The sequence below is a fragment of the Prosopis cineraria genome, unplaced genomic scaffold (assembly GCF_029017545.1).
Source record: "Prosopis cineraria cultivar Desert tree isolate PC_DT_omini unplaced genomic scaffold, ASM2901754v1 PC8, whole genome shotgun sequence".
NCBI lineage: Eukaryota > Viridiplantae > Streptophyta > Magnoliopsida > Fabales > Fabaceae > Prosopis > Prosopis cineraria.
In genome coordinates, this window is record NW_026555339.1 from 5,989,269 (window position 1) to 6,015,977 (window position 26,709).

Genomic DNA, 26,709 nt, shown 5'->3' on the forward strand with positions numbered 1-26,709 from the left:
ATTGACATTATTAAGGGTAAAAATTAAAAAATTAATGTGATTTTAACTCAATAATACTTTTATTGATATTCAAGATTTAATTAAAAATACTTTATATAAAAATGAAAGACATATATCATTAAGACAATAACTACTAAATTTTACACACGTATATGAATATGTATACCTCTGTGTGTATATCAAAAGGCTTCAATAGTCCAGTGGTTCATAACAAATTATTTTAAGTTCACATTTTAAACTAAGGAATCAAATAAGCATAATTTATATATCATTATGCCTTGCTTTCCTCCGCCCTTATTAGAGGTTCTTAGAGGTAAATAATTTCTGAATTTAGTCCACAATAATAATTTTCCTTGTATATAAATATTAGGCCTTGGATGACGGTTTGCTTATATTTTAATATTAGAATAAAATAATATAATCACCCTTCTTTACTTATATGGTCAAATAATAAGAACATTTAATTTTAATCCAAACTTACCAAAATTCACATTGTTAAAGACATGATTACTTGAAAAAATTAATTTGTAAAAATTAAATGTCAAAAGGGTCTTTCTAAGTAATAAAATTTTTAAAAAAATTAATTATTTAGTTCTTATAATTTTAATTTAGTTATAACTCAATTCTCAAATTTTGACTCATTTTAATTTGATCCTTATAATTTTAATTCAGTTGTAACTTAATTCTTCAATTTTGACTCTTGTAACTCATTCTTTATAGTTTTAAACATTTAAAACTTTGGTCACTATATTTTAAAAATAAAATTATAAAAATTAAAATTATTTTAAAATTCAGGACTAGTATTTTAAATTACTAAGCTCTTTTAATTTTTATAAAGATTAAAATTTTAAAATAATTTTTATCTTTATAATTTTTTTAAAATATAAAGATCAATATTTAAACGGTTAAAATTATAAGAATTGAATCAAAAGAGGTAAAGTTCAGGAAATAAATTCTAACTAAGTTAAAATTATAAAGATTGAGTTACAACGATTCAAAACTAAAAAATTAAATTATAATTAGATCAAAATTATTGTAACTAAAGGAGTAATTTTCCCAAACCTTTTGTTTTTTTTGACAAATTGTATATTAAGCATATTAATGGTATAAGACACGATGCCAATTGCTTCAACGATAACGCCACCTTTTTATGAGCGTGAGGTGCAAGATTCAAATCCTGGTTTGACACCTGGGTGAGTCGTGTTTAAATTGATCATTAAAAAAAAAATGGTGTAAAACACAATGATATATCTTTTGACAGTTGGAAAAGCCAGATGGAGGCTACTATGAAACTCCAACACAACATCCATAATCCACACTAACAAATTTCTAAAATCCAAAAACACAGACGAACAAACAACCTTAAAAGATGAAGCTTAACTTAGATAAAATGAAAATCCCCATGACGATTCCTACTTGTGGTGCACCACTATAGGACTCCTCACCGTGTTCTTCCCATTTGTCCACCACATCTCTGCAAAAGAATAAGTTGCAGGTCTGTGCAGACCAGTTCCTTGTATCAGAACCTGGAAGCTCTTCTTCTCTCCAACTTTGCTGAATATCAAGTGACTTGGCTCAACAAAGACATTAAGTCCCTTAGGAACCTTAACATCCACAAAGTATTTGCTCGGACCCCCAACATTTGTCACTGTCCTTGTAACTTTGACTGTCTTTCTCGCCAGACTAGCCACTGTGATTGAAGGGTAGTTGAAATCTAGTACGTTGATGGACTTTGGACAAGTGAAGGACTTTCCGGTAAATTGCTCAATAAGTGTTTTGTTGTAGCCATAACCACATAAGAAGGTCAAGTAATCATCAACTGTCAGATCGTAAACAAGCCCTGGGTCCATTGCTGCGTCAGGTTGAACATGCCCTGCTCCATAAGCAAACGGTGTTGCATCTTTCATAGATGAGTCCCGAATAGACTTCTTGGTGTCATCCATAGTGCTTGCTGGGGAAAAGAAAAGAATGAGTTCCAGAGAAGTTAAGCACGTTATAGGCCAATAATTCCTGTAATAGAATAAGTTCTTAGCAGACCAACACAAGTTGGAGATACTACAATTTTCACATTTTTATACATTGGCATTGTAAGTTATACATACTCTTTCAGTGAAGCTCATGTCTACCATACATATCAGACTCGTTAAAAAGATTTACTTTTAAAATGTGTTGAAAGTGATATGAATAATACCAGTGGTCATGATTGCAGATTTGATGGCTGCAGGACTCCAATCAGGATGAAAGGTTTTGAGAAGGCCTACAATGCCAGAAATATGAGGGCAAGACATAGAAGTTCCTGACATTGTATTGAAAGGAACTCTTCGTTTATCAAAATCTTGTTCGGTTGGGCCTATGGCTCCTGTGTAAGCAGCAATTATGTTCACTCCAGGTGCAGTAACGTCAGGCTGAAACAGAAAGCAAGACAGGAAGAAAAATAAAACAAAAGGTTGTAGCAAAATCATATCCCCATAAGGTGAGGTTGATGAATCAACAAAGAGTCACAAACCTTGAGGATTGAATGCAGAATTGTGTTGGGTCCTCTTGAAGAGAATGCGGCCATGACAGGAGCTGGCTTTGCTGGTATTATTGTTTTAGCATTAGTCATGTAAGCCCCAGGTTTCCTACAAGATATATGCACGGCTACTAACTAATTTAGGGACTCAACAAAATCAAATGTAGCTTGCAGCACAAGAAAGATCATTACATGGTTTTGTTGATGTACTTATAAAGATATTGACCATCTTCATAATTGATATTTGAGGCAGGCAAAACATGAGGGTCTGCTATTGTATTATCCATGCTCAGGGCATCATTAGCCAATATCATCCCTACAGCTCCTACACGAGCAGCTTCCACGCCTTTCGCTGTCCTTGCATTCTCGCCTCTGAGGCAGACCAATATCTTCCCCTTCACTTTTTTATAATCAAGGGTTCCATTATAACAGAGCTCACTGCAAGAATCCAAGATTTTGCATCACATACTACCAAACAAAAGATTCAGAATTGAAGCCAGTTTGGACTTGTACTCACGCAAGAACAGATGGCACACCAGCGACTCTGGCATCCTTGGAACTAATCAAGGGGTAGAACTTTGGAGATGGCAAGCTCATAGGGGAAAGAGTGGCTCCCTGAAAGTCACAAGCAAATCACAATCTCATTCATCAACCATTATACCAACTTGAAAGCAAAAAAAGAAAGAGACATGTTGCAGTACCGTTAGATGCTTCCTGTCACCAAGAGCTATATAGTTAATGAAGTTCCTATCTAAAGTGCTTGCACCAACAGTGAAGATCCATGGAGCCACGTTAGATACAGATCCAGGTCTTGGTCCTGAATTGCCTGCAGAGCTAACTACCACTATTCCCTTTGAAATAGCATGGAAAGACCCTATCGCTATAGCATCACTGAACAAGTCTCCAGGATCGCCACCAATGGAGGCAGAAATCACATCGACACCATCACTTATGGCAGCATCAAACCCTGCCAATATATCTGCATCAAAGCAGCCTCCAGACTCTTGACCCTGAGTAGGAGGCCAGCAAACCTTGTAGGCAGCAACTCTTGCCATTGGAGATCCACCTTTGGCAGTGCCAGTTCCACTACCGAAGACACTAGCTCCTTGAACAAAGTTTCCACCAGCAGTTGATAAAGTGTGAGAGCCATGGCCTTCAATGTCACGTGTGGTGTACATTGATGCATTCTGTTTGCCTGCAATTGCCTCAAGGCCTTTGATGAAGAATCTTGCTCCTATCAGCTTTCTGCACATGGAAGAACAGTAAGAGATAGAAAAGAAGATTTTTTTTTTTTTAAATGATAGTTCATGGTTTTCCTTAACTGAAAATGGAAATCAGTGAACTTGAGCGTTTAGAGTGTTGGAAAAGAAAATGTCATCAAGAGGATTGACCTGTTACAGAGAGATTTGTTTGAACGAACATCTCCAAATTGGCATTGGCCATGCCATTTTGATGGTATAGGCCCTATTCCTTCATCATTGAAGCTCTTGGATTCTGGCCAAACACCTGTTTAAGAAGATGGTGCGTAATGAAATTGTCAATTAGTAATGGTAAATGACAACGGGAAAAACTCCATAATACGAGAAGTGATAGTATTTAAAGGCACCATATGTCACAATGGAAGTAAAAGATGTGAAATAAAAACAAAGCAGAGGTAATCATAACAAAAATATTGTCCCTATAAATCACAGTCCCTCATTCTCTATATATAAAGTGTTTTTTAAAAGTTTGTTTTGTTCCTAAATATAAGAGATGCCATGATAATTTTAAATAATTGAACAATTTTGCTCTTATTGTCTTGGAAAAGGGAAGGGATATTAATTATAAGTTTTATTCATCTTCATGATATTAATTGTGATATTATTAGAAGCAAAACTGAAAAATTATTGTATTTTTAGATGTTTTCAACTAAACAATAAATTTTTATTGGTATGAGAGATTTGATTAAAGGAGGGAGTGCATTTTAAAAACTTTGTATTTTTCATTTGTTACTGTTTAAAGTTTAATTGGAAATAATCTTGCTGCAGTGATAAATAATATTAGAAGATCATAGCATCAATGGCTCCGAGGAATTCCTTTTTATTAGAAAACCAGCAGTAAAATTCTAAGCAAGTATAAAAATAAACAAGTAAAAAACTGCGAAAAGCCAAAGAAAAGTTCCCAGTAAAGCCATAAATCATTCAGATTCTTCAATGAAAGACATAGCAGAAAAAGATTAAATTATGAATATAAGGTTCGTAAAAAACCTGTGTCAAGGTTAGCAATGATTGTGTCTTCACCATATCTTGCCTTTGCCCAAGCAGAATTATTCTTCACTGCCACTTCAGAAGAATCTAGCCCAAGAAATTCCCATGATCTTGTTGTGTGCAATTCCCGCTTTCTGTTCAAGAACACAGAGACCACATTTGGATTCTCTGCACCAACAAAAACACCATACAAAGAAGAAATCAGTAGCTTTTAACGTTAAATTGTGATAAAAACAGAGAATGTTGCCAAGAAATGATCCTTCCTACTTCCAAGCTGGTCTGCTTCTTCCTCTTCAAGTTGAGCAGCAAAGCCATTGATGTTTCTATTATAAGAATAAATTATTGATTCTTGTGCCCTGACATGGCTGCAAAAAATCATGGCTTTAGCATGTCAGTTTCTTTCTCAGAGAATTTAGCATCTGGGTTCAGAGAAATTTCCAAATTCTATTTACCTTCCCAAGATTGATCCCAACAACTTGTAATGAGAAGTTGTGGCTGATTCAAGATCAGCAGAAGTAGGGCTTGGGCCATGAGAATGTGACCCTAGGTACACAATGTAGGACTGGAACAGAGATTACAAATATATAATTATTTTAAAGAAATAAAACACCAAAACATTCTCTTAACTGTCAACTTCAAAAACTCCATTAAAGAGATAGAAGAAAAACCTTTAAAAAATGGAAGAAAAGAAAAGTGCTTACGTTCTTAATGGCATGGATAGGTTGCAGGCAAAAAGAGGATAGAAGAGAGACTGATAGAAGAAACAGAACAATAGAGGATTTCACCATTTCTTCTTCTCCTAATATGAGATTATTTTTCAAAATTGCAAGACAAGGAGGCACTGTTTTCCTCTGTTGTTTTTATAAACTTCACTGCACTGAGAGTAATAAAGAAGGACAATATTAACGGAATTTCAGAATCATTCATTCCTCCAATCATTCATTCATTCATGAAGAACATATTCAGTGGAGTTAATTTAGCATAATCAATTAATGAGTAATCACATATTAACCTTTCAAAGTCCCTCGAGATCTTCGCATTAATGGCTAAAACTTACAAAAGTAATATTAACATTTAACACAAACACGTAGAATCCAGTCTTGATTCTGCCGATACTTTTAACTTCATATATGATGCGTTGAATCCCAGAAAGCAGTAAAGAATGAATCTTGATTCTTTCTTTCTTGCCAAAGATTGAGTTTTGGTACTTAGTTTGTGATTTTTTTTTTAAATATATCCATTCAATTTCAGTTATTAATTTGAATTTTCCGGTTAGGAATAGCAGATTCATAGGGATTTGTTTTGAACTAGATTTATGGCGTTTCTTTTGTTATTAGTATTTTATATTTTTTTAGGGAGAATGATAGAGAAATCTTAAAATGACTAGTTAATTTAAGTTAGGTCCCAAATTTTAAATTTTAAAAGTTTATAATTCAATCTTTCAATTTTGCAACTGTGTTGTGATAAATTTGTAATTTGTATTTTAAAGTTTAACAGAAAAAATAATTTTTTTTATTTTTTAACAATGTTAAAATTTAAAAAGAAATTACAAATTCATTATAATGCAATTATAAAATTGACAAATTAAATTATAAATTTTTAAAGTTTGACATTTAAAACCTAAACTTGAATTAATTGGTTTTTTTGGAACCTTTTTGTTGTTCTCCTTATTTTTTAATTATATTTAATTTAGTCAGTTTTATTTGCATTCAAGATATTTCCTTCTATAAATTTCAAATTTCATAAATATTTTACGCGTATAACTTATCATTTATATGACAATTAATGTTAAATGGATGATTCTGACAAATTATGGTTAAGATTTTTAAATAAAATTATTTGTTTTCGTATTGGTCTGATTTATAGTTACTTGGGGAACGATTATAAAGGAGAACATTGTGATGTTTGAATGAACAAGTTTATATTCATGGTCAGAAAAAAAGAGCAAGTTTATATAACAACATTCAGATATATTTTTGATAGATGCACTGATGTGCATACAGAGTCTGTTTGAAAAGATTGTGACTATTCAAAAAATTGTTATGTTGCAAGCTAAATGTTTTGTTTAGATAAAATAAACAAAAACAGACTATCATTTTTTAGTTCTTATAATATTTTAAAAATGTATATACATCTTTTTTTAAAAAAAAGTCTTAAAATTTTTTTACGAAATGTTATGTAAAAACTAAAGAGTTATAATTATTAAGGTCATGTTTGTTAAAAAAAATGCATTATTTTTTTATTTGCAAGCTTTTATTGTTATTTTTTTTAAAGCTTCAAAGTTGAGAAATTACTCAATTAGTATCTTGTCATGTTCTAGTATACTTGGTTGCCCAAACGAGGGATTCGGATCTTCATTACATAAAAACGAAAGATTTCATAGAAGAAATTGGGAATCTGGACCAAAATAAAGATTTCATTTAAATGCAATTTTTCAAAAGAGAAAAGTGTGTCGTAACTAAAGATTGCATTTAGGAGTAAAATTTGAATATTATGTGTTAATATGAAAATTGAATTGGTCAAGACAAAAATTTTAATTTTCTTATGCATAGATAATTATGAATTTTATTTAAAAAAGGAAAATGAGAGCAAAATTAGAATTTCACTTGAAAATAAAATTTGGATGATATTACATATTATAAGGATATATATTTAAATTCTGTTATCAATAGGTGAGAAATTTATCATTTTAAATTTTAACTATATTGTAAAAAGAGAAATATACATGAGTAAACTGTACAACACCTCTCTCTCTCTCTCTCTCTCATCCTTTTAGTTTGTAAGTGCACCTTCAAACAACAAACAAACAACAACAACAAGCCTTTATCCCACTAGGTGGGGTCGGCTACATGGATTGCAAGACGCCATTGTGCTCTATCATTTATTAAGCTTTTAGAAATATTATTAATTAAGAGATCACGTTCAACAACTTCCAAGAGTGTTCTCTTAGGCCTTTCTCTACCTCTCTTAATCGGACTCAAAGTTATATGTTCCACTCTTCTCACTAGTGCCTCCCTTGGTCTTCTTTGTACATGCCCAAACCATCTCAACCGATTTTCTACCATTTTTTCCTCAATAGGTGCCACCCTCACTTTTTCACGTATGTGCTCATTTCAAATTTTATCTTTACGTGTATGTCCGTACATCCATCGTAACATTCTCATCTCTGCTACTCCAACTTTATGCTCTTGCTGTCCCGTTAGAGCCCAGCATTCACTACTATATAACATTGCCGGTCTGATAGCAGTACGATAAAACTTTCCTTTAAGTTTATTAGGCACCTTACGGTCACAAATAACTCCTTTAGCTTTTCTCCAATTAAACCACCCAACTTGAATTCTATGTGAAATATCTCCACTGATTTCGCCATCATTTTGAATAATGGCTCCCAAATATCTAAACTTTTCCACTTGAGGTATAATTTGATCTCCCAATTTCACTTCCAAATTATTTTCGAATAGTCCTTTACCAAATTTACAATATAAATATTCCGTCTTACTTCTACTCAGACGAAAACCTTTCGACTCTAATGTCCTCCTCCATAACTCAAGTTTGCAATTAACCTCTTCTCTTGTCTCTGCTATAAGAACTATATCATCCGCGAAGAGCATACATTTCGGGATTTCCTCTTGAATATGTTCCGTCAAAACATTTAAAATCAAGTTGAACAAATAAGGACTCAGAGATGATCCCTGATGTAGTCCAATCTTTATAGGAAAATCCTTTGTTTGACCACTAGGCGTTCTTATACTAGTTTTTACCCCCTCATACATATCTTGTATGGCTTTAATATAAGCAATCCGTACTCCTTTTTTTTCCAACGCTTTCCAAAGCACTTCTTTTGGTATACGGTCATAAGCTTTTTTCAAATCAATAAAAACCATGTGTAGATCTTTATCTTTACAACAATACTTTTCCATTAATCCCCTTAGTAGATAAATTGCCTCTGTAGTTGATCTACCTGGCATAAAACCAAATTGATTCTTAGAAATACTTGTCTCCAATCTCAACCTGTGCTCAATTACTTTCTCCCACAATTTCATTGTGTGGCTCATGAGTTTAATCCCTCTATAGTTAGTACAATTCTGAATATCTCCTTTATTTTTATAAATAGGAATTAATGTACTTCTCCTCCACTCATCAGGCATTTTCTTGGACCGTAAAATCACATTAAATAACTTACATTATAACGTCTATTGTCCATGTTCATGATAGATTCAACAAATTTTTACATTGACTGTTGATGGCCTAACACAACCCTCCTCCTTTACCCGGACTTGGGACCGGCTATAAACATAGGCGGAGTTGTAAGTGCACCTTCAAACTTGAATTGTAAAACATATTTTGAGGTATTAATTGATAAAAAGAGTGTTTTTAATCCGAAATTTAGAGAAAATAAATGCTGAGTGAAAAATTTTAAGAATACTTTTATAAATCCTATCCCAAAAAATAATATCAGAATTAGAAGATTACAGTGCTAATATGCTAACTGCTTAACTCATATTAATAACATATTGAAAGACAAACTTTCAAATTCAGAAATACTCTAGCATCAGCGACCAAATTCAAGTGACAATTTTATTTTATTTTTTTGTTCATTTTAATTTATGCATCAAACCACTCCGAAATCAATAAATCAGCATTTCTAGTTTCTAATAAAAAAAAATCATGATTTTTCTGGCCAACAAGCACAATAATCCTCCAAACTACTCCTAAATATGCTTCACAACAATAGGACTCTTAACTTTGTGCTTTCCATCTGACCACCACATCTCACCAAATACATAATCAAAAACTTCATCTTCTCCAATCCACCTCAAGATAACCTTGAATGTTTTCTTCTCAGCAACTTTCTCAAATGTCAGAAGACTTGGCTCAACCAGCACTGAAACTCCACGAGGAGGTTTCACATTCACACTATAGGTACCTGGATCTCCAACATTTGTGAGTGTGCGAGTAAAACTTACAGAGTGGTTCCCAAGATTTGGGACAGAGATTGAAGGGTAGTTAAAATCTGAAATACTGAAATATTCTGGGCAAGTAAAAGGGCTCTTGGAAAACAACATAATTTGGGTTTGGTTGTAACCATGAGCGCATAAGAAATTCAAATAATCATCAGTATTCAGATCATAAACAAGTCCCGGGTCCATTGCAAGGTCTGGTTGAATGTGTCCTGCACCGTATGCAAATGGGTTTGCTTCTTGCTCGGACTGTTCCAAAATGGGTTTGTTGTTGTTATCGATTGTCATTGCTGAAAATGTGGAGATCCGAAGAGTTAGGAAAACTAAATAAACAAGTGGCATAAAGTATAACAACAAAACCGTAATATGCTAAAATTTGTGCAGAAAGATTCTAAGGATGCTACAGACTAAACTAATTATCCAAAAATAACTAGGCTTTCAGCATGTTAGAAGTAGATCCTGCTATACATTGTTCAATGGGTGTATATTGGAAATTTTGAATTTAAAAAGACTTGGAAATTGCGTATGCAATACCAGTTGTCATGATTGCTGATCTGATAGCTGCAGGACTCCAATAAGGATAGGCTGTTTTGAGAAGGCCAACAATGCCTGAGACATGAGGGCATGATATAGAAGTTCCTGATCCTATATTAAATGGAAACTGACGTTTATCGGAATCAACACCAGTTGCAGTTAGGCCGTCTGGTATGCATAAAGAATATCCACACCCGGCGCAGTGACATCAGGCTGAAGTAGGTAACAAGAACTGTTAACTGCAAAGACATCTCAAAATTCAAAATGTATCTGCATGTAATAAGCTGGAAAAATGATGATAAAACAAAAGGTAAGACCTTGAGAATTGCTGGCTGGATGATACTAGGTCCCCTAGATGAGAGTAAAGCCATTACAGGAGCTGGTTTTATTCCTACTCGTGTTTTTGCTCTTGTGATATAAGCCCTAGGGGCCCTGCAATACATAGATAGGTTCATAGCATGAGTTGCTAGAACTAGTTTTTAACTCAAACAACGAAAATGATCTAGAGTTCCAGAGAAACATAATTACTTGGCGAGTTTTGTGTAGGAATAAACATGTTCACCATCTGTGAAATTGATGTGTGAAGCAGGCAGTAAATGAACAGCAGCGATAATATCATTCCCAAGTTTCTCATCATTTGCCAAAATCAGTCCTACAGCACCTGCAAGTACCGCCCCCTGCTCTGCTAAAACTACTCCTGTTAGATTGGTCACAAGGCAGACGAGAATTTTACCCTTAGCCTTCTTAGGATCAAGGCTTCCAGCATTGCACACTTGACTGCCACAAATCACGAGACACACATTAATGACATACTTTGAAGGCAAACATAACAAGCAAGAGAAAATTATGTAATTCTTATTAAAGCGATTTCACTCACGCGTCCTCAACTGTGGCATTAACAGCTCTAGCATCAACAGAATTGATCAGGCGGTAGAACTTTTCAGATGGTAAGCCTGTAGAAAGACTAGCTCCCTGGAAGTTTAGATTCGTATAAAACAATGAGCACATAACCAACAACCGGTAACTTATGAAGCACAGATAATCTAGGGCGAGATTGGATGGTGAATTTAGAAATTCATGGAAATCAACTTCTTCAAAAGATTCCATGATTAAATAAACTCAATTCTTTTATCAATAACCAGAAATCATTTTCCCCTTAAAAGTATTTCATCCAAACACAAACTAAGCCACAATGAACGAAAAAGATGGTTTTAACCCCACCACCCCCCCCAAAAAAAAAAACAGAAAAAAAAGAAAAAGAAAGAAGGGACCTGTATCCTTTGCAATGAAAACTTGACAAGTGGGTTCCACATGTGTGTATATTTGTACTCCTCTCACTTTCTTGTTAAATGTGTAATTGTGCAGTTTAGATATAGAATTGAATTTCAAAACAATTGACATGAATATATGATACCATCATATGCTTCTGGTCACCAAGAACAACATAATTGGCGAAGTCTCTGTCTATTGAGCTAGCAGCCACAGTAAACATCCATGGAGCCACATTAGTTACGGTTCCAAAACCTGGCCCTTCGTTCCCTGCTCCAGCAACCACCATGACGCCATTGGCGATGGCATGAAAGGCTCCAATGGAAAACCCATCCTGGAAAAACTCAGGGGGAACAGGCTTGCCCAACGAGAAGGAGATCACATCAACACCGTCGCTAATCGCAGCGTCGAAGGCGTCCATGACGTCAGCATCGGTGCATTGGATCCCGGTGGCAGATAGCCAGCAGGCCTTGTAGGCGGCGACGCGGACTCGGGGGGACCCACCCTTGGCGGTGCCATTGCCGAAGCCAAGAACGCTTGCGCCGTGAACGAAGTTGCCTCCGGCAACGGCGAGAGTAGGGGTGCCATGGCCCAACTCGTCGCGTGCTGTGTAGAGCGATTCGTTGAGTTTGCCGAACTGTGACTCGTAACCGTTGCTGAAGTATCTGGCACCTATCAACTTCCTGCACAACAAACATGAATGACAAAAAGAAAAACAATAAAAAATAAATACATTAATCTTTTTTTAAAATATATATTTTTCAAAATAAAAAATAAAAATGTTGAAATGATTTATTTTTAAATTACAAAAGCATATTATTCAGTTCTTGTTTTTTATTAGTTACTTGATACCTGATGACAATAGAAAATATGAAATTATTGTAAAAATTAAAGCATAAATCCATAATTTTTTGAATTACTTAGAGATCTTATTGAAAATAATAATATTTGAAACCAGTTAAGCATTAAATATGGCCCAAACAATTGACATATTTTCAAGCAAGAATTTAAATCTTGATTATCACATTGTGAACGATTAATCATTTACATCATGTTTAATTGACTTTGATCAATGATTAATTATTTTTTTAGTACAAATATAAAACATAGATAATAATTAATAATGAAGGGGAAGTAAGTGGACAAACCTATTGCAACGAAAATTATCAAGTTGACAAACCCCCCGCCACAGGCCCTATTCCTTGATCATTGAAACTCTCTGATTCTGGCCACACACCTATTCATTTTAACATTATTTATTTCTATTTTGCGCTCATGTATTAGATGATCATTAAGATTGATTGAAAGGTTAACTTGAGGGAACAAGAATCTCACCAGTATCAATGTTAGCAATGATGGCATCTTCACCATATCTAGCCTTCTCCCAAATTGAGTCTTTTGAAACTTGTCCATTACTTGTCTCTAGCCCCAGAAACTCCCAGGACCGTGTGGTTTGCAGTTTGTGCCCTTTGTTCGCAAACACTGACACAACCTTTGGATTTTCTACCAAATCATCACAACAATTCGTACACTTACTTACAGGGATTTCATTTTCAATCTTCACTCATTAAAAACAGAGCTAAGCCGAGAAGTTTTGGAATATTGATTCTCTTACTTGCAATATTCGCTGCTTCTTCCTCCTCCAGCACCGCAGCGAAGCCATTGATATGTTTCTTGTATGAATAAAATATTGCTTCCTTGGCCTTCCCATGGCTGACAATGAACAAGCATTACACGTTCAATTTATTAGCTTTTCATTTACCTTCTATTCTACAGGAAGAATTCTCTTTAGTTCATGAAAAACTTTTAAATTCACAATTGAGTTCTTGTGTGTATCAAGTTTGGTTAAGAGTTCCTCAGAGTTCATTAGATTAAATAGATTCTGTACCTTCCCAAGTGAGAGGCTAGTAAGCTGTAATGAGAGTTTGTGGCAGAATCTTGATCACTGACAGAAGGGTTGGGGCCATGAGAATGTGATCCTAAGTACACAATGTAAGACTGCCATAGAGAACATGATTCAAACAGTTGGCATGCATTCTTGGAATCCAATAATATGCACCGAAATTAAAACAAAAAAAAAAATTCAATCTATTTGTATTCAGAAGAACTATAACTAAAATATCAGTCAAATCTAATAATTCAGATGAGCAAGAAGGAAAAACGGCTTGCCTTCTTAGTAGCATGGACTGGTTGGTATTGCAGGAGGATTGAGGAAACAAAGATTGATGATAGAAGAAAGTGGAAAACGGACAAACTCATCATATCTCTTCAATTAGTTTTGTTTTCCTTTGTGATTGAAGAAATTGGTGTGTAGAATGGCCTTTTGATCTTTTTCCCCAGTTTATATAAGTTGAAATCCATTGATGGCTTTTACTTTTCAATTGTTTGATGGTAGTGGGATTGGGATTAGCTCGTTCCACAAGGAACTTCATTTTTTTTCCTTGGAAAAAAGAAATAAGGTTTCAACAAGAACCAAGCCATTGAATAAAACGAGAAAATAAGAAAGAAAGGTACGTTATGCTGTGAAATTGCATGGCCAAATGATCATATGGCAATTTGTGATGATGAATACGGTATTCATCTTCTGTTTATTTGAAGATAAGAGACATGGGTTTTTTTTTTTTTTGTGTCTTTTATATCCTAAATCTTTTGACTGAGGTTAATCCATTCAGCCACTTGTGAGTAATTCTTTTTTTTTTTTGGCCAATTAAAAAAAAAGACATACTTTCCGCTGAAAAGATATGAGATCTATCGTTGTCGTCATCATCGTCGTCGTTAAAAATATATTGCATGGGGACTTTTAGACGCACACAAGGACAAAACCTTATGGGAGAAGAGTCTTGGCACCGTAAAGATCTACCGCCGGCTTACCCAACCAAAAAAAAAAAAAAAAAAATCTGAATTCTGTTCCGCAGTAAGAAGAAAATTCTGACTTTTTCTTTAGAAAATTATTGGTAAAGTCTACAATAGTACTTTTAAATAGGTGTAGAAAATCTTTCCCAAAATAATAACATGTAGTAGCCACTTTTTCCATGTCATCCTATATGTGGTGAGCTTGTGTAATTATCGTCATTAATATTATGCATGTTGAAGTGAATCAAATGATAAAAACTCCAAACATATTGCGCAAATGCATATAACTGGAAGCATATTAACAAAAAATTATAATTTTTTAAATCAAAGTATCTAAGACTTTTTTATAAGTGACAATAAAAGTTCTATATGTAAAATGACATTCTCAATTAAAGAACCAATATTTTTAAATTCTCTCGACTTCGAACACAAAAAATAGCAATATATAATTGGTCACAAGTAAAAATAGGATATGGCAAGTACAAATTAACATGACTTGGGCTCTCACCTTGGCTCTTATTAGTGGTTATTACAAATGTAAACATAATAGGAAATTGCCTCCTCCTCATAATAAGTAGCAACTAGAATCAAATGAATATATATTAATAAGTAGTATACATACTTTTGTTTCTCCATTTGATTCATGCATTTTTCATGTCTCAATAACATGTTATCCAGTTCGTATAACTGTGAGACGTATACCATTACATAATCTTATATACTTGTCAATGTTTTATATTAAAATAATTTAAGCACCTACTTTAAGTCTTATTTCATGATTCAGGAGATCAAATATTGTAATTGAATTTAAAAAATTTATAAAATGTATGTCATCAAGTGAATTCATGTCCCAATAAAATTTCACAGCATCATTATCAAAGCTCAAGTGTACAAGATGACAAATGCTACTTTAACTAATTGACATAACAAGACAAATAATAAAAGATTCAATAGAATTTAAACAATTCCTGTGTCTCTGCATATTAAATTTGATTTTGTGAATATGAAAAAAATTAATATTTCTATCCAAAATTTTTTAAAAACGAATAAATGATACCCAGTTAATAATTATTTAATTAATAAAGATTAAGAGGTAAGCATCTTGCTGGCTTGCTTTTTTGGAAGGAAGGGTTTGATATTCTACGCACGAACTGTATCAATCATAATCATCTATCCAAAGAAGGCAAATTGGTCGTTCTTTGGTGTTCCAATATGTTGACATTTGAACCCCGCCATCGAAATTGAAAAGCTGACTACTTGACTTGTAAAATTTTGAATTATTATTCAATATTAGGAATTATCTAAAGAAAAAGTGCGCAATTCATCAAGTTCTTCTAGTGATAGAGAAGTGAATTCATCACTGGTCAGTGGTCACATAATTCGGCAAAATCTATTACACTGAATCATTATGAAGATTTTTTTTTTTTTTACATAACAAATACACAATGCTATTAATTAAGGTTAAAAATGTAATTTTCTTTTTATCCCCCACGAAGTGTTGAATATTCTAATTGATAAATGGGTACCCCCCCCCCCACCCCCCAATTTTCTTGATGACCAAAAGTCCCTTTCTCTAGATTACCACTAAACTCAGACATTACCTGATAATGTGGCACTGACAGTAAGATCCAACCCTTGTTAACTCTCCGATGTAGCTCATCTTCATCTTCAAAAGATGACTCACTTTCATCTTCATTGTTGTTTTCTTCATTGTCCATGGTGGCAAGCGCTTGTGAAGGTTCTTGTGGTTTTTGTCTATATACTCTTCCATATGCTGCAACAAACAATTGGCAATTAAGCTTCCCATTTTACTCTCAATTATGTATCAGATCTTATTAACTCAACAATATATACCATCAAGAGCTTCTTGGTTTTTTACTGAGTAGAACTCCACACACCCTCTTTCTTTCAAATAGCTTAGCTTTGGACCCATCATTAGGTACTGCATCCTACTCATTCACCGCACAAACACGTTAGCTAGTGTTGGATTATACTATATAGCTCTTGTGAAATTTAAAGAGAGGTTGCAGTATATGATTATTTTCGCGTTACTATGAACTTACCTTATGGTGACGATGGCCATACTCATCTTAGGTAAGTTCGCCCTCCTCCTCTCAAAGTTTACTTCTCAAGTTTCCTGATAGGGTAAAGAGTGAGACCCTTTTTTAACCTAATTTACTCAGGACAGGATACATTGATAGTACATCCATCCAAAAGCCTTTCTAATGATCGAGTTCTCAAGGATTTAGTGTAACATGCATCCTTGAGGTTTGATCTCATAACCTCTCCTATAAAAGGTCCCACTTTTTGCCCCTAAGGAAATATGGGGGTAAACTTTAAGCAAAGGGAGGGCAACATTAAAAAGGTGCCTTTTAATGAGGTAGCTATGACTCCATGATAAACACCCATAAATCCCTTAGACAAAGCCAACACGTGTCTTCCACTCTCCTACCTAAAACCTCCGGCCTCATGTCCGCATCTTTGATGAACTCGTGAAACAAGCCCCAGCATATTGGACTCTATTCCCAGGCACCCTAGCAACGCATCAGGTTTACCTTCCCATTTATCCAAAGCTTGCCTTCTCATCTCTCTCCCTATCACCAATTGAAAGTGTCAGACCATGGTAGCAGGGCCCTACCTCCATCCCTATCAGGTGGCAACTTTCCTTTAGGTTACCCACCCAATCCCTAATAGATTCCAATGCTGCATCTTTAAACTGCTTGTTCATCCTTTCAACTTATTCTTATAGTACACCCATCAAACAGTCTTCTCATGAAACCATGCACGCTGAACTTGAGCAAGTTAACTTTGATTTCATCTTGGCAATCGCTTTACAAGAGCAAGAGGGAACTTTCACAACGCTTATCACCATAGACAGTGGAGAAAGCAGCGATGAAGATGAAAGTGAGTCATCTTTTGAAGATAAAGGTTCCATATTGGAGGGTCAAATCCCACCTGTATTGCCACATCATCAAATAACGTGGCTAATTCACGGAGGGGAGAGGGGTACCTTATTTTTTGTACTTTTCATTTACCTTTTTTTTTTCCTTATCATGGTTAGATCATAACTTTTCAACAGTTTATATTTAAATTTTGATAAAATTATTATTATAGATTTACAAAAAATATATAAATAAAATATTATAGTTTTAAATTGCTTGGATCAAATTTTAATAATTCCAATTTCTTATATATCTTATTTAAAATTAAAATAATAATTTTATTAAATCTTAAATCTAAACATTAAAACTTTGATCTAACAGTAATGAGAAGAGAAGAAGAAAACAGAGAGTAAGGGAAAAGGAGACACCCCCTCTCCCCTTATGGAAGAAAAATTTTGTTCCTTAAACAAATAGTTTAAAAGAAAAATGCTCAGTACTTCTAAAAAAATATACTTTAATGTATTAATTGATTTGGATTTAACTTGGGTTAGGCTTCAATTTGGCTAAAAAAACTAATCACAGTATATATATTTGTGGAGATGAAATTTTATCTAAGATCCTTGATATCACCAAAAAAGTTATGATTGATTTTACTGTTGAACTCCAGACTTTGAAATAAGCTAATTCATCAAATTGATAATTAATACTTTTTTATTAAAAATATAAAATATTTTTTTGAGAGTTTGGATGTTAAAAAAGATAAAGTATTTTTAGTATTATGAGGTGTAATTATTGTACTTTTATCAAAAGTGCCCTAATAAATAAGTAATTTTAATTTATTTTAAAGAAAAATGCTCAATTAAATAGGGGTAAACATGAAAGATGACGTTAGTTGGGAGACAATTAAATACTTTATTAAAGGGTATAACTCAATTAAAAATATCTTGCATTTTTTAATAGAGGGAATAAGTGATTGTGTCACTTGGTATAATAATTAATAATTATCAACGTGTGATTAACAACATTGGTAAATGTGTTGAATAATGAATAAGCTGAATAACTCTAGAGAAAAATATTATTCTGTGATGTATTGTGAGATGCTACAAATGCATAAGTTAGGCTATCCGGGTATAATATTTATGTATAGCCCCAAAAAAAAAAGAAACAAAATAAACAAATAAAGAAACCAGAACAAACCAATAAAAGGCCTAGAATACAATAAGCCCAAAACCTAACAAAAAATAACAAAGAATAAAATTAGCCCATTACTTTATATTTCCTACACTCCCCCTCAAGCTAAAACCGAAAATGTTTAAGGTTTCAAGCTTGTCTAGAAATTTTTAATGAAGAGCTTTTCTCAAAGCCTTAATGAGGATGTCAGCTTCTTGTTCTTCTGAAGAAACATGATGTAATGAAATTAACCCTTCTTGCAATTTGTCTCGTACGAAATGGCAATCAATCTCAATGTGTTTCATATGCTCGTGGAAAAATGGATTAGAAGTTATTTGTATAGCAGCCTCATTATCACACATCACAGTAATTGGAGTAATGTCAGATAGTCCCAGATCTTCAAATAACCCTTTTAACCATACAATTTTAGATACAACACTACCTAGGACCCTATACTTAGCTTCACCTAAAGATTTTGAAATAGTAAATTGCTTTTTAGACTTCCAAGAAATAAGACCCCCCCATTTTTATGAGGTATCTTGTGATTGAACTTCTTGTTTTAGCACATGATGCACAGTCAAAGTCACAAAAACTCATCACCTTAGTATCACCTTTAGATAGAAAGAACACTTCTCTTCTTGTATCTTTCTTAATATATTTAACCATGTTCATTGTAGCTATTAGATAGGACTTCCTTAGATAACTTACAAATTGACTAAGGACCTACATAGCATAAGATATATTAGGCGAGTAACTATCAAGTAAATCAACTTACCTATTAATCTTATTCTTAAGTTCATCCTTTACTCCCTCTCTTTTCTCACTATACAACTTTAAACCAATTCCTCAAATAACAACATTATATTAAATGATTTGTAGGAAAAATAATCTCATAGACCTATAGGGAAAGAAAAACATCAAGTTAGTTGAAGGATTATGAATGTGCTGGTTTGGCTAAATTAGATACCATTAATGGGAAATCTAATAAGAAAATTCTCTATTTAATTAAGGGGAGTTGCAACTAGGGTTGTGATCTGTGTGTTAGAGGGGTGGATGAACAAAGGGTGGGTAATGTCAAGTGTAAAAGCGAAGGACGAATCAAATCTTTTCTCGCCGACAGTCAATCTTTCATTGCCGTTACTTGAAGTCTTCTCACTATCGAAAGCCATTGAGTTCTTGGCAGGATGATAGAGATGAGATGAGGACAACAACAGAGACAAGACTTCCTTGTTAAATAATCAAGAATGGCAAGATTAAGGTTTGGATGAAAAAGAATAAAACGAATTGTTTTGTGATTTTTATGAGGGAGTAACATGTAGGTCTTGCTTTGGTACCATGTTGAATAATGAATAGGCTAAATAACTCTAGAGAAAAATATTATTTTATAACGAATTGTGTGATGCTACAAATGCATAAGTTGGGCTATTCAAATATAACCTTTATATACAGCCTAGAAAACAAGAAACAAACTAAACAAATAAAGAAACCAAAACAAACCAATAAAAGGCCTAGAATACAATCCACCTAGAACCTAACAAAAAAAATAACAAAGAATAAAATCAGCCCATCACTCTATATTTTTTACAAAAGGATATAAGGCCTTGTTTGGTACACAGCTTCAATTTAAAAGGATTGGAATTGAAACTGGGATTGGGATTGGGATTGGGACTAAGATTGGGAATAAGGTTTTAAAATTATGTTTGGTATGGAGTAATATTTATAAGGAATACTTACTTATATTTTATTTTACAATTAAATATAAATCATAAAAAGACTATAATACCCTTAAAATAATAAAAAGAAAAAGTTTAACCTAGCTAATGCATTACCCTCCTCCCCAAAGAGCACAACGGCGCGTCTGCAATTACTCCCCTTCTTCCATAGAGAGCACGCCCCCTAGAGAGCACGATGGCACATCTACAGTTTCTCTGCATCTCCTCCAAAGAGCACGGCAGTGCACAAGGCCATTCCCTTTGCTCTCTCTGCCACGCTCAATTTTGTTCTTCTTCTTTGTCTTCTTGCTATTCCTTTTCTGGTTTTCATGTAGATCAACGGAGTAATAAAGATCTACTTACCAGTGACAGCGGCGCAATTGGGTTTTTGGTTTTCGATGGATGAAGGCCACTTATTCATTGGTGATGTAGATCGACAAAGTGAGATGGGAACTAAGAGACATCGTTCAATCGCCATTATGTCTGTGTGTGGTTGTTGTTAGTGTTGTGCCTGTGTGTGTTGCCGTCGGTGTTGTGCTTATGTGTGGCTGCCATCAGCATTGTGCTTGTGTGTGGTAGCCATCGGCGCCCTCGTTGTTGCTGTGAGGTAGGGTGGAGGTTAGAGGGTAGAGGGGGAGACGAGAGAGGGATGGGGTGGAGGGCATTTTGACCAAAAAATAATCAATACCAAAATTGATTTTCTAATACTAAGGGGTGGATAGTATTGAGTAATCCCACTTTGAAGGGATTGGGATTGGGATTAAATTTTTCATTACCCCATACCAAACATGAAAAGTGGGATTACCTAATACCAATCCCAATCTCAATCCCACCCTCCTAATACTATGTACCAAACATAACCTAAGATTTTAGAATAATTTTATAGGACTTTTTGCTATTTAAATTATTTGTATGAGACATAAGAGCAATTTATTCAAAGTTTAATTTTGATTGTTATATATTAACAAACGCTTTATTTTATTGATAATCAATGGTTAATAATTGTTAAGGCTTGAAAAGAAAGAATAAATTTGATTTTCAAAGTGGAAAGGCCTTCAAAATACGCCTGTTAAGCACATGTTCTTCAACAAATAACAGGCTGGCTGGATCATAGTGTCATACTCATAACAACACAGCGGGAGCAAAAAGGTGCTCGTAATATTCCCTTTTCTTCCCAAAGCGTCATTCGTATTTCTCAATGCACTTGCTCTCCATTGCTTCCTCTATTTTCACTCCAACAAATCCCTCTGCAACTTCATGCCATCTTCTGGAGATCACTTGGATGATTGCCCCTCATTCAGATTTGCTAAAGGTGAGTTCATTTAGCTTTCTAGGTTCTGTTTTTTTACCTTCGTCCCCCCCCCCCTCTCAAAATAGACCACCTTCGCGGTGTGGTCCTAGTCTCCAATTTTATGTTTAATGATTTAGATTTTGATGCAAAACTTTTGTGGATGTAGAAGGGTTCTGTGTATGGGGACCATTTAATTTTAATCTGTAGTTTCCATGTCTGCGAAGGAACTATCATTGATAGCCAAATAATCCGCCATTTGTATGAACGAAGTTGGCTCTTATCATCTCCATTGATAGGTGTTTAGTTGTTACTAGGAGACACTCAGAGTAATCAATGTGCCTTATGTGTCCCATTATATAGAGACATTTGCTTCTGCTTTATCTCCGAATCATAGACTATATCCCTCAGATTTTTCCCTCTCTCTTTCGTGTGGAAGCCAACGCTTTCCTCTTATTGAAAGTTTGAGAATATTTGTAGATTTATTTTTTATTGGTCCATCGTTTGCGTCTTTTTATGTACTCTGACGGCTCAATGGAAACTCCCGTATATTCATCTATTTTAAATTATAAATTTCGTCCAATACACTTTTCACCTAGTTTTCAATATGCTCCCTAAATCCTAAGGAGTATGATTGGTTGAATCAAATGTTCCTTAAAACAAGGGCCAAATATATAACTCAATGAAGTTATTTTATAGGGAAAATGACAATTAAGGACTCACTGTTTTCAACGTAACTGCTATTGTAACGTGAGAGGATCCACATCTATCGGTAATGACCCCTACTGGTTTTATGTGTGATGTTTTCTGCTCACCAGCTTGGTCCTTTCCATGATTCGAAGAACAATTCAGGGTTTTTCAGAATGATGAAACTTGGGTGCAAAATAACAATTTAATCTTTGTTTGGGATATGAGAAATCTCAAGGTTTCTCTCTGCATATCAACCCTGAGAGTTTTGGCACAACCAAGTTGAAAGTTTCGAACTCCAAGGGAATGTTAACAGATTGTTATAAGATGAGAAAGTTGATGGTTTTACCTATTATGTTGTTGTCCTTGATTGTATCGGTATGTTTACCCATATTCCATGATTTGGATTCCTTATATTTCGTGTTCTTGATGAATCCATTCTTTAGGAAAATTTCTTTGGCGACAAATTTGCCTAAACGTAGTGCAAATGATGAAGATTTGAATACTTTTCACAACTTATTTAGATTTAATTCGGTTTTGCCTCAAATTTATGGATTATAGACTTGAAAATCATCACCTTCCTTTGCGTTCTCCTTAATTCATAGTATTTGTATGTGTCTGATTCTTTTTTTTCACTGCACGTATTGGAGAGACAGGATCTTAATCTGCCACTAGACATGTGATATTGTTATCAACAATGGTATACTGGTTCTATATCTCCCAGTATACAATCATCTTCCATTTAATCAGATAGTACTAAATTGACATATCATCAGAACCAATTCGGTTCTTGAAATCATTGTTTTCTACCTTCACACACAGTATACATTTTTTCTTGTGATCAAGAATAATTTGATCTATATTCCAAGAGTATTACATGAATATGTACATTGAAATCATAACAAATGCCAATCGCTAGAAAAGAATAGCATTCCTGAAAACAAGTCCTTCCCAAAAAATAGCAACTAAAAATCCAAGCATCCCATCTTATGAGTTTGTTTTTGTTTTAATATATCTTCCTCTCCTTCCAAATAGGAATATCTTTAGAACCCTCTCCAGGCATTGAGAATTTCATGGAAGACTTCAGCAATCAGATCCCTATCTGCACACTGTAGGAAGGAGTTGAAATCATCACGAATGTCGTACATCTTCCCAAATTTTACTAGATATCGTAAACAACTACTCTTCAGTTTTGGTAATTGGTACAAGGATGCATTTTGAAGCCTCTCAAGAACATTTTTGGTATCAATATCTTCTAAAAGGCTTTCATGGCATGCCTCTTTCAGGTCAGATATGTCATATTTGTCAGCTGCATGAAGAAGGACAAGCCTGTGTGTGAGAAATTCTTCAGTTTTTATGCTACCATAAAGATAATTGAGGAATGCCTGGCAAGCATCAATGGACATGTCTTCAATGTTTATAGTTGATAGCTCCTTCTCCTTGAGGTTATGCGAGAACATGCTGCGAAAAACAGGGGATCGGGCAGCAAGAACTGCACGATGAGCTCCAATGCTTCCATCAGATGCATTGATCAGTATGTCTGTGTGGATTCCTTCAGCTAGCATTCGACCAAGAGCTTCAAGAGCCGTTGCATTTGATGCCTTCGGTGTAAGTCCTTCAGCCCAGATGGAGGAAGGTTCTCCACCCTGCATTACACCAGCAAGTTGTAAACGAGGTACGTAATTATTTAAGGTCAATGAGTTTGTTCAGAAACTTTATCTTGATTGAACATATGATTAGCATGATTCTTCTTCATTCTCACTTATTATTTATCAAGATTGAGTGAAAGGGATTGATATAAAGTGGTTGTGACTAGATCATTACAGTAGATTATAATTTTCTCAAAGTGAGGCAAAATAGAAGTCAAGGAAGTGTACGTTTGGAGATGCAGTCTTTAAATCAAGGAACTCGACGTCAACAATGAATTTCCCTGTTACTGGAACCTCGAGTGCCCAAACAAAGTCTTCGCTGTTCTTGATCAGTCTGTCTTTCACGACTGTATCATGTAGAGTAGTAATCAGTCAAAAAATGACAAATATGTCATCTTGTTAAGAATTTTAGGACACTACACCTCCTCCCCATGGAAAATTACTGAGAAATTTTGAATATGTATACATTGGATAATACATAACACCTTTTCTATCCTCCAATTCAACTTTCAAAACATAAGTCGGGCAAGGAGAGGATCAAATATGGCAGTGTTGAACAGAGAAAATTTCATACCATTAATTCATATCCTTTTTTTCCAAAATAATAATGAATTAACAAGAAAATAGATTCGGCTCATTCTGGAGTTTCAGTTCTTTATTAAGATTTTCACTGAACTCTTAATCATCAAGAGAAAACTCTTATACAGATGATGATTTAAAAAAAAAGGAAAACCCTCAACCTTCCTAGAATTATCCAGTTTATCAAAGAAAGGGGGAAAAAAAAGCAGAACTCTGGTTACCTGGATGGGTCAAGGCCTTGCGATCCCCGGCAGAACTAACGACCCGAATGATAAAAGATGCAATCGGGGGATTGTCTCTGGTTATATTCGAAATTTCTGGGTATAATTTTATAAATAAAACCCGGTTCTTCTCCACGGCCAAATGCCTTCACTTAAAAGAAAGAAAGAAACTCAGTCTATTTCAAGTAGGAAACTTTCCCTTCATTTTCTCTCATTTTCTGAGCTAACAAACACTCAATTATAATTTACATGAATTGAGGGTTGAGTGGCTTACCAGTTCCACTTGCCGATCTTGAAAGGATCAGATTTGCGGTAAGTGCAGGAAGCAGGGTTTTCGATTCTCCATTGGGCGAGGCGCGACGTGGTTTCGACTCTGTAAGCAGAATCGCTCATCCTACCAGAAAAGGCAAGAGCCACAGTAATTTCATGGATGCAATCGAAGATACCCTCCAACAGAAATTCTCCGGGCTTTCCCAGGTTGACTAATTCTTCTTAACCCTTCACTCCTCATTCATAAAAAAAGATTATACTCTGTTCTTCTTCACTCTGTTTCTCTCACTGTACAAGTGTAGCAATTAAAGACACCAAAACCCAGAAAGACACAAAATTTCCTATATGGGTTTTGATTATTTCTTAACTTCTCCCAATAGTTCCGGGCACGCAAGGATTTCGGAGTTGCTTCTACTCCATTGATAGTGAGCCTTTCCAGGAAGAGAGAGAGGAAGAAAATAATATATTTGATGCAAAGCTAAGAAAGAGAGTTAGAGAGAGAGAGAGAGAGACTGAGCCAAAGAGAAGGATTTGGTGGAATTGTTGGCTTACACAACACTTTCTTTGGTGTGGGATTGTGATGGGTGAGAGATATATATGGCTGATTATTGATTGCTTGCACCATTGATTCATTGATGGAAATACGAGAGGCATACGTGGATTGTAGTATTGACCTTGCCGGACCTGCTTGCAAGGGAAAAGCATATTTTAATTTTTGGTGCTTTGAAGCAAAGTATCTATCTATCAATCCTTTGGAAATTTCCAAATGACCCTTCACTGTTTTTGGCTTTGGAAACAATAAATATACTTTGTTTTACCTCTCAAAATACCATTGCCTCTCTGGGTTTCTCTCTTTGACTCTCTCTCTCTCTCTCTCTCTCTCTCTCAACTTTCAGGCAATGAATTATTCTGTTGTTCAGGGAGTGAGCAGTATTGTATTTTATTGCCTTCTGAAATGGGTAGAGAGGAACAGTCCATACTCAGGAAAATCAGTTTCATACCGTACGTGCCCATTCCTCCATGGTGATGTTTACTAGTGGACCAATAAAAACGCTTCACGTTTTGAACATTATCTGCTTTCTTGACCTTTTCTGCATAATTAGTTGGCCTCAATCTGATCCTCGTCGTCTCTTTCTGATCTTAGTTACGGAGAAGAAGATGAAGAAAGGCCAAGTGTATTTATGGTTTCACCGATGATTCTGCAGATAAAACAGGTGAGGTATTGATTGTTGTGATTGTTATTATTAGTTCAGGAAGTTTTCCAGAATTAGTGAGCCAACAATGTTTTTTTCCCCTCTTCTTTCTCTTGTTGGTTCGAGGTAAGATGAAGATAAGTGAAGCTTCTTGTTGGGGGAGGAATTCCAAAAGCTCAAAAAATCAATGTAATTAAAGAATCACAAGGAAATACCTTTCGTACCCAGCTTCAGCTGTTTAATCTTTAATCACTTGAGAAATTAGCCGCACTATTTTCTGATGAGTCCGTAGAGTGTAGGAGCTACTCTAGTTTTTTTTTTTAAAAAAAAAATTATTTGGATACTATCCCTTGAATATATCGAACATACTGATATAATAACGCGTATGAAAACTGTTTTTTTTTACATCTTCTCTTTTTGTACTAATAAAAATGCTAGATGAAAACTGAAATTTAAAAATTTTAAATAAAAATATTATAAATTATAATTAGGTTTGAAGATTATAGCTAGTACTTAATATCAAGTTTTGAGAATATTATCACTAAATTCAAAAAGTGTGCTACAAAACTATTTAAAATTATAACTTCCTTAGAATTTAACCATTTCAATGCTAACTTTTACTTATAGAATTTTAAAATAAGATCCTTCTGTCAATTACATGCATGCACAGAAGATCTTTCTTT

The 26,709-nt window shown here is 34.5% G+C and overlaps 2 protein-coding genes and 1 long non-coding RNA gene across 3 annotated transcripts; 1 reads left to right on the top strand and 2 right to left on the bottom strand.

Annotated features, from left to right (window-relative positions):
- Positions 1–1,266: 1,266 nt before the first annotated feature.
- On the bottom strand, positions 1,267–14,035 carry LOC129318364 (uncharacterized). Its single transcript, XM_054963088.1, is given in 24 exon segments — positions 1,267–1,951; positions 2,192–2,405; positions 2,507–2,621; positions 2,705–2,950; positions 3,030–3,127; positions 3,214–3,757; positions 3,904–4,018; positions 4,759–4,926; positions 5,026–5,123; positions 5,211–5,320; positions 5,460–5,609; positions 9,474–10,009; positions 10,254–10,415; positions 10,418–10,466; positions 10,571–10,685; positions 10,782–11,030; positions 11,131–11,225; positions 11,668–12,205; positions 12,671–12,712; positions 12,714–12,759; positions 12,858–13,025; positions 13,138–13,235; positions 13,411–13,520; positions 13,692–14,035. Coding segments are annotated over 24 exon segments (4,698 nt in total). The 5' UTR covers positions 13,785–14,035; the 3' UTR covers positions 1,267–1,412.
- Positions 14,036–21,281: 7,246 nt separating this feature from the next.
- On the top strand, positions 21,282–26,297 carry LOC129318560 (uncharacterized). The gene is made up of 2 exons (XR_008595259.1): positions 21,282–21,451; positions 23,401–26,297. It is a non-coding gene; the product is annotated as an uncharacterized LOC129318560 (long non-coding RNA).
- LOC129318559 (BTB/POZ domain-containing protein At1g55760-like) lies at positions 22,882–24,972 on the bottom strand. The gene is made up of 4 exons (XM_054963403.1): positions 24,838–24,972; positions 24,564–24,709; positions 23,992–24,110; positions 22,882–23,760 (listed from the first exon to the last, which is right to left on the bottom strand). The coding sequence occupies exons 1-4, from the start codon at positions 24,954–24,956 to the stop codon at positions 23,158–23,160; spliced, it is 987 nt and encodes a 328-aa protein (XP_054819378.1). The 5' UTR covers positions 24,957–24,972; the 3' UTR covers positions 22,882–23,157.
- Positions 26,298–26,709: the final 412 nt, after the last annotated feature.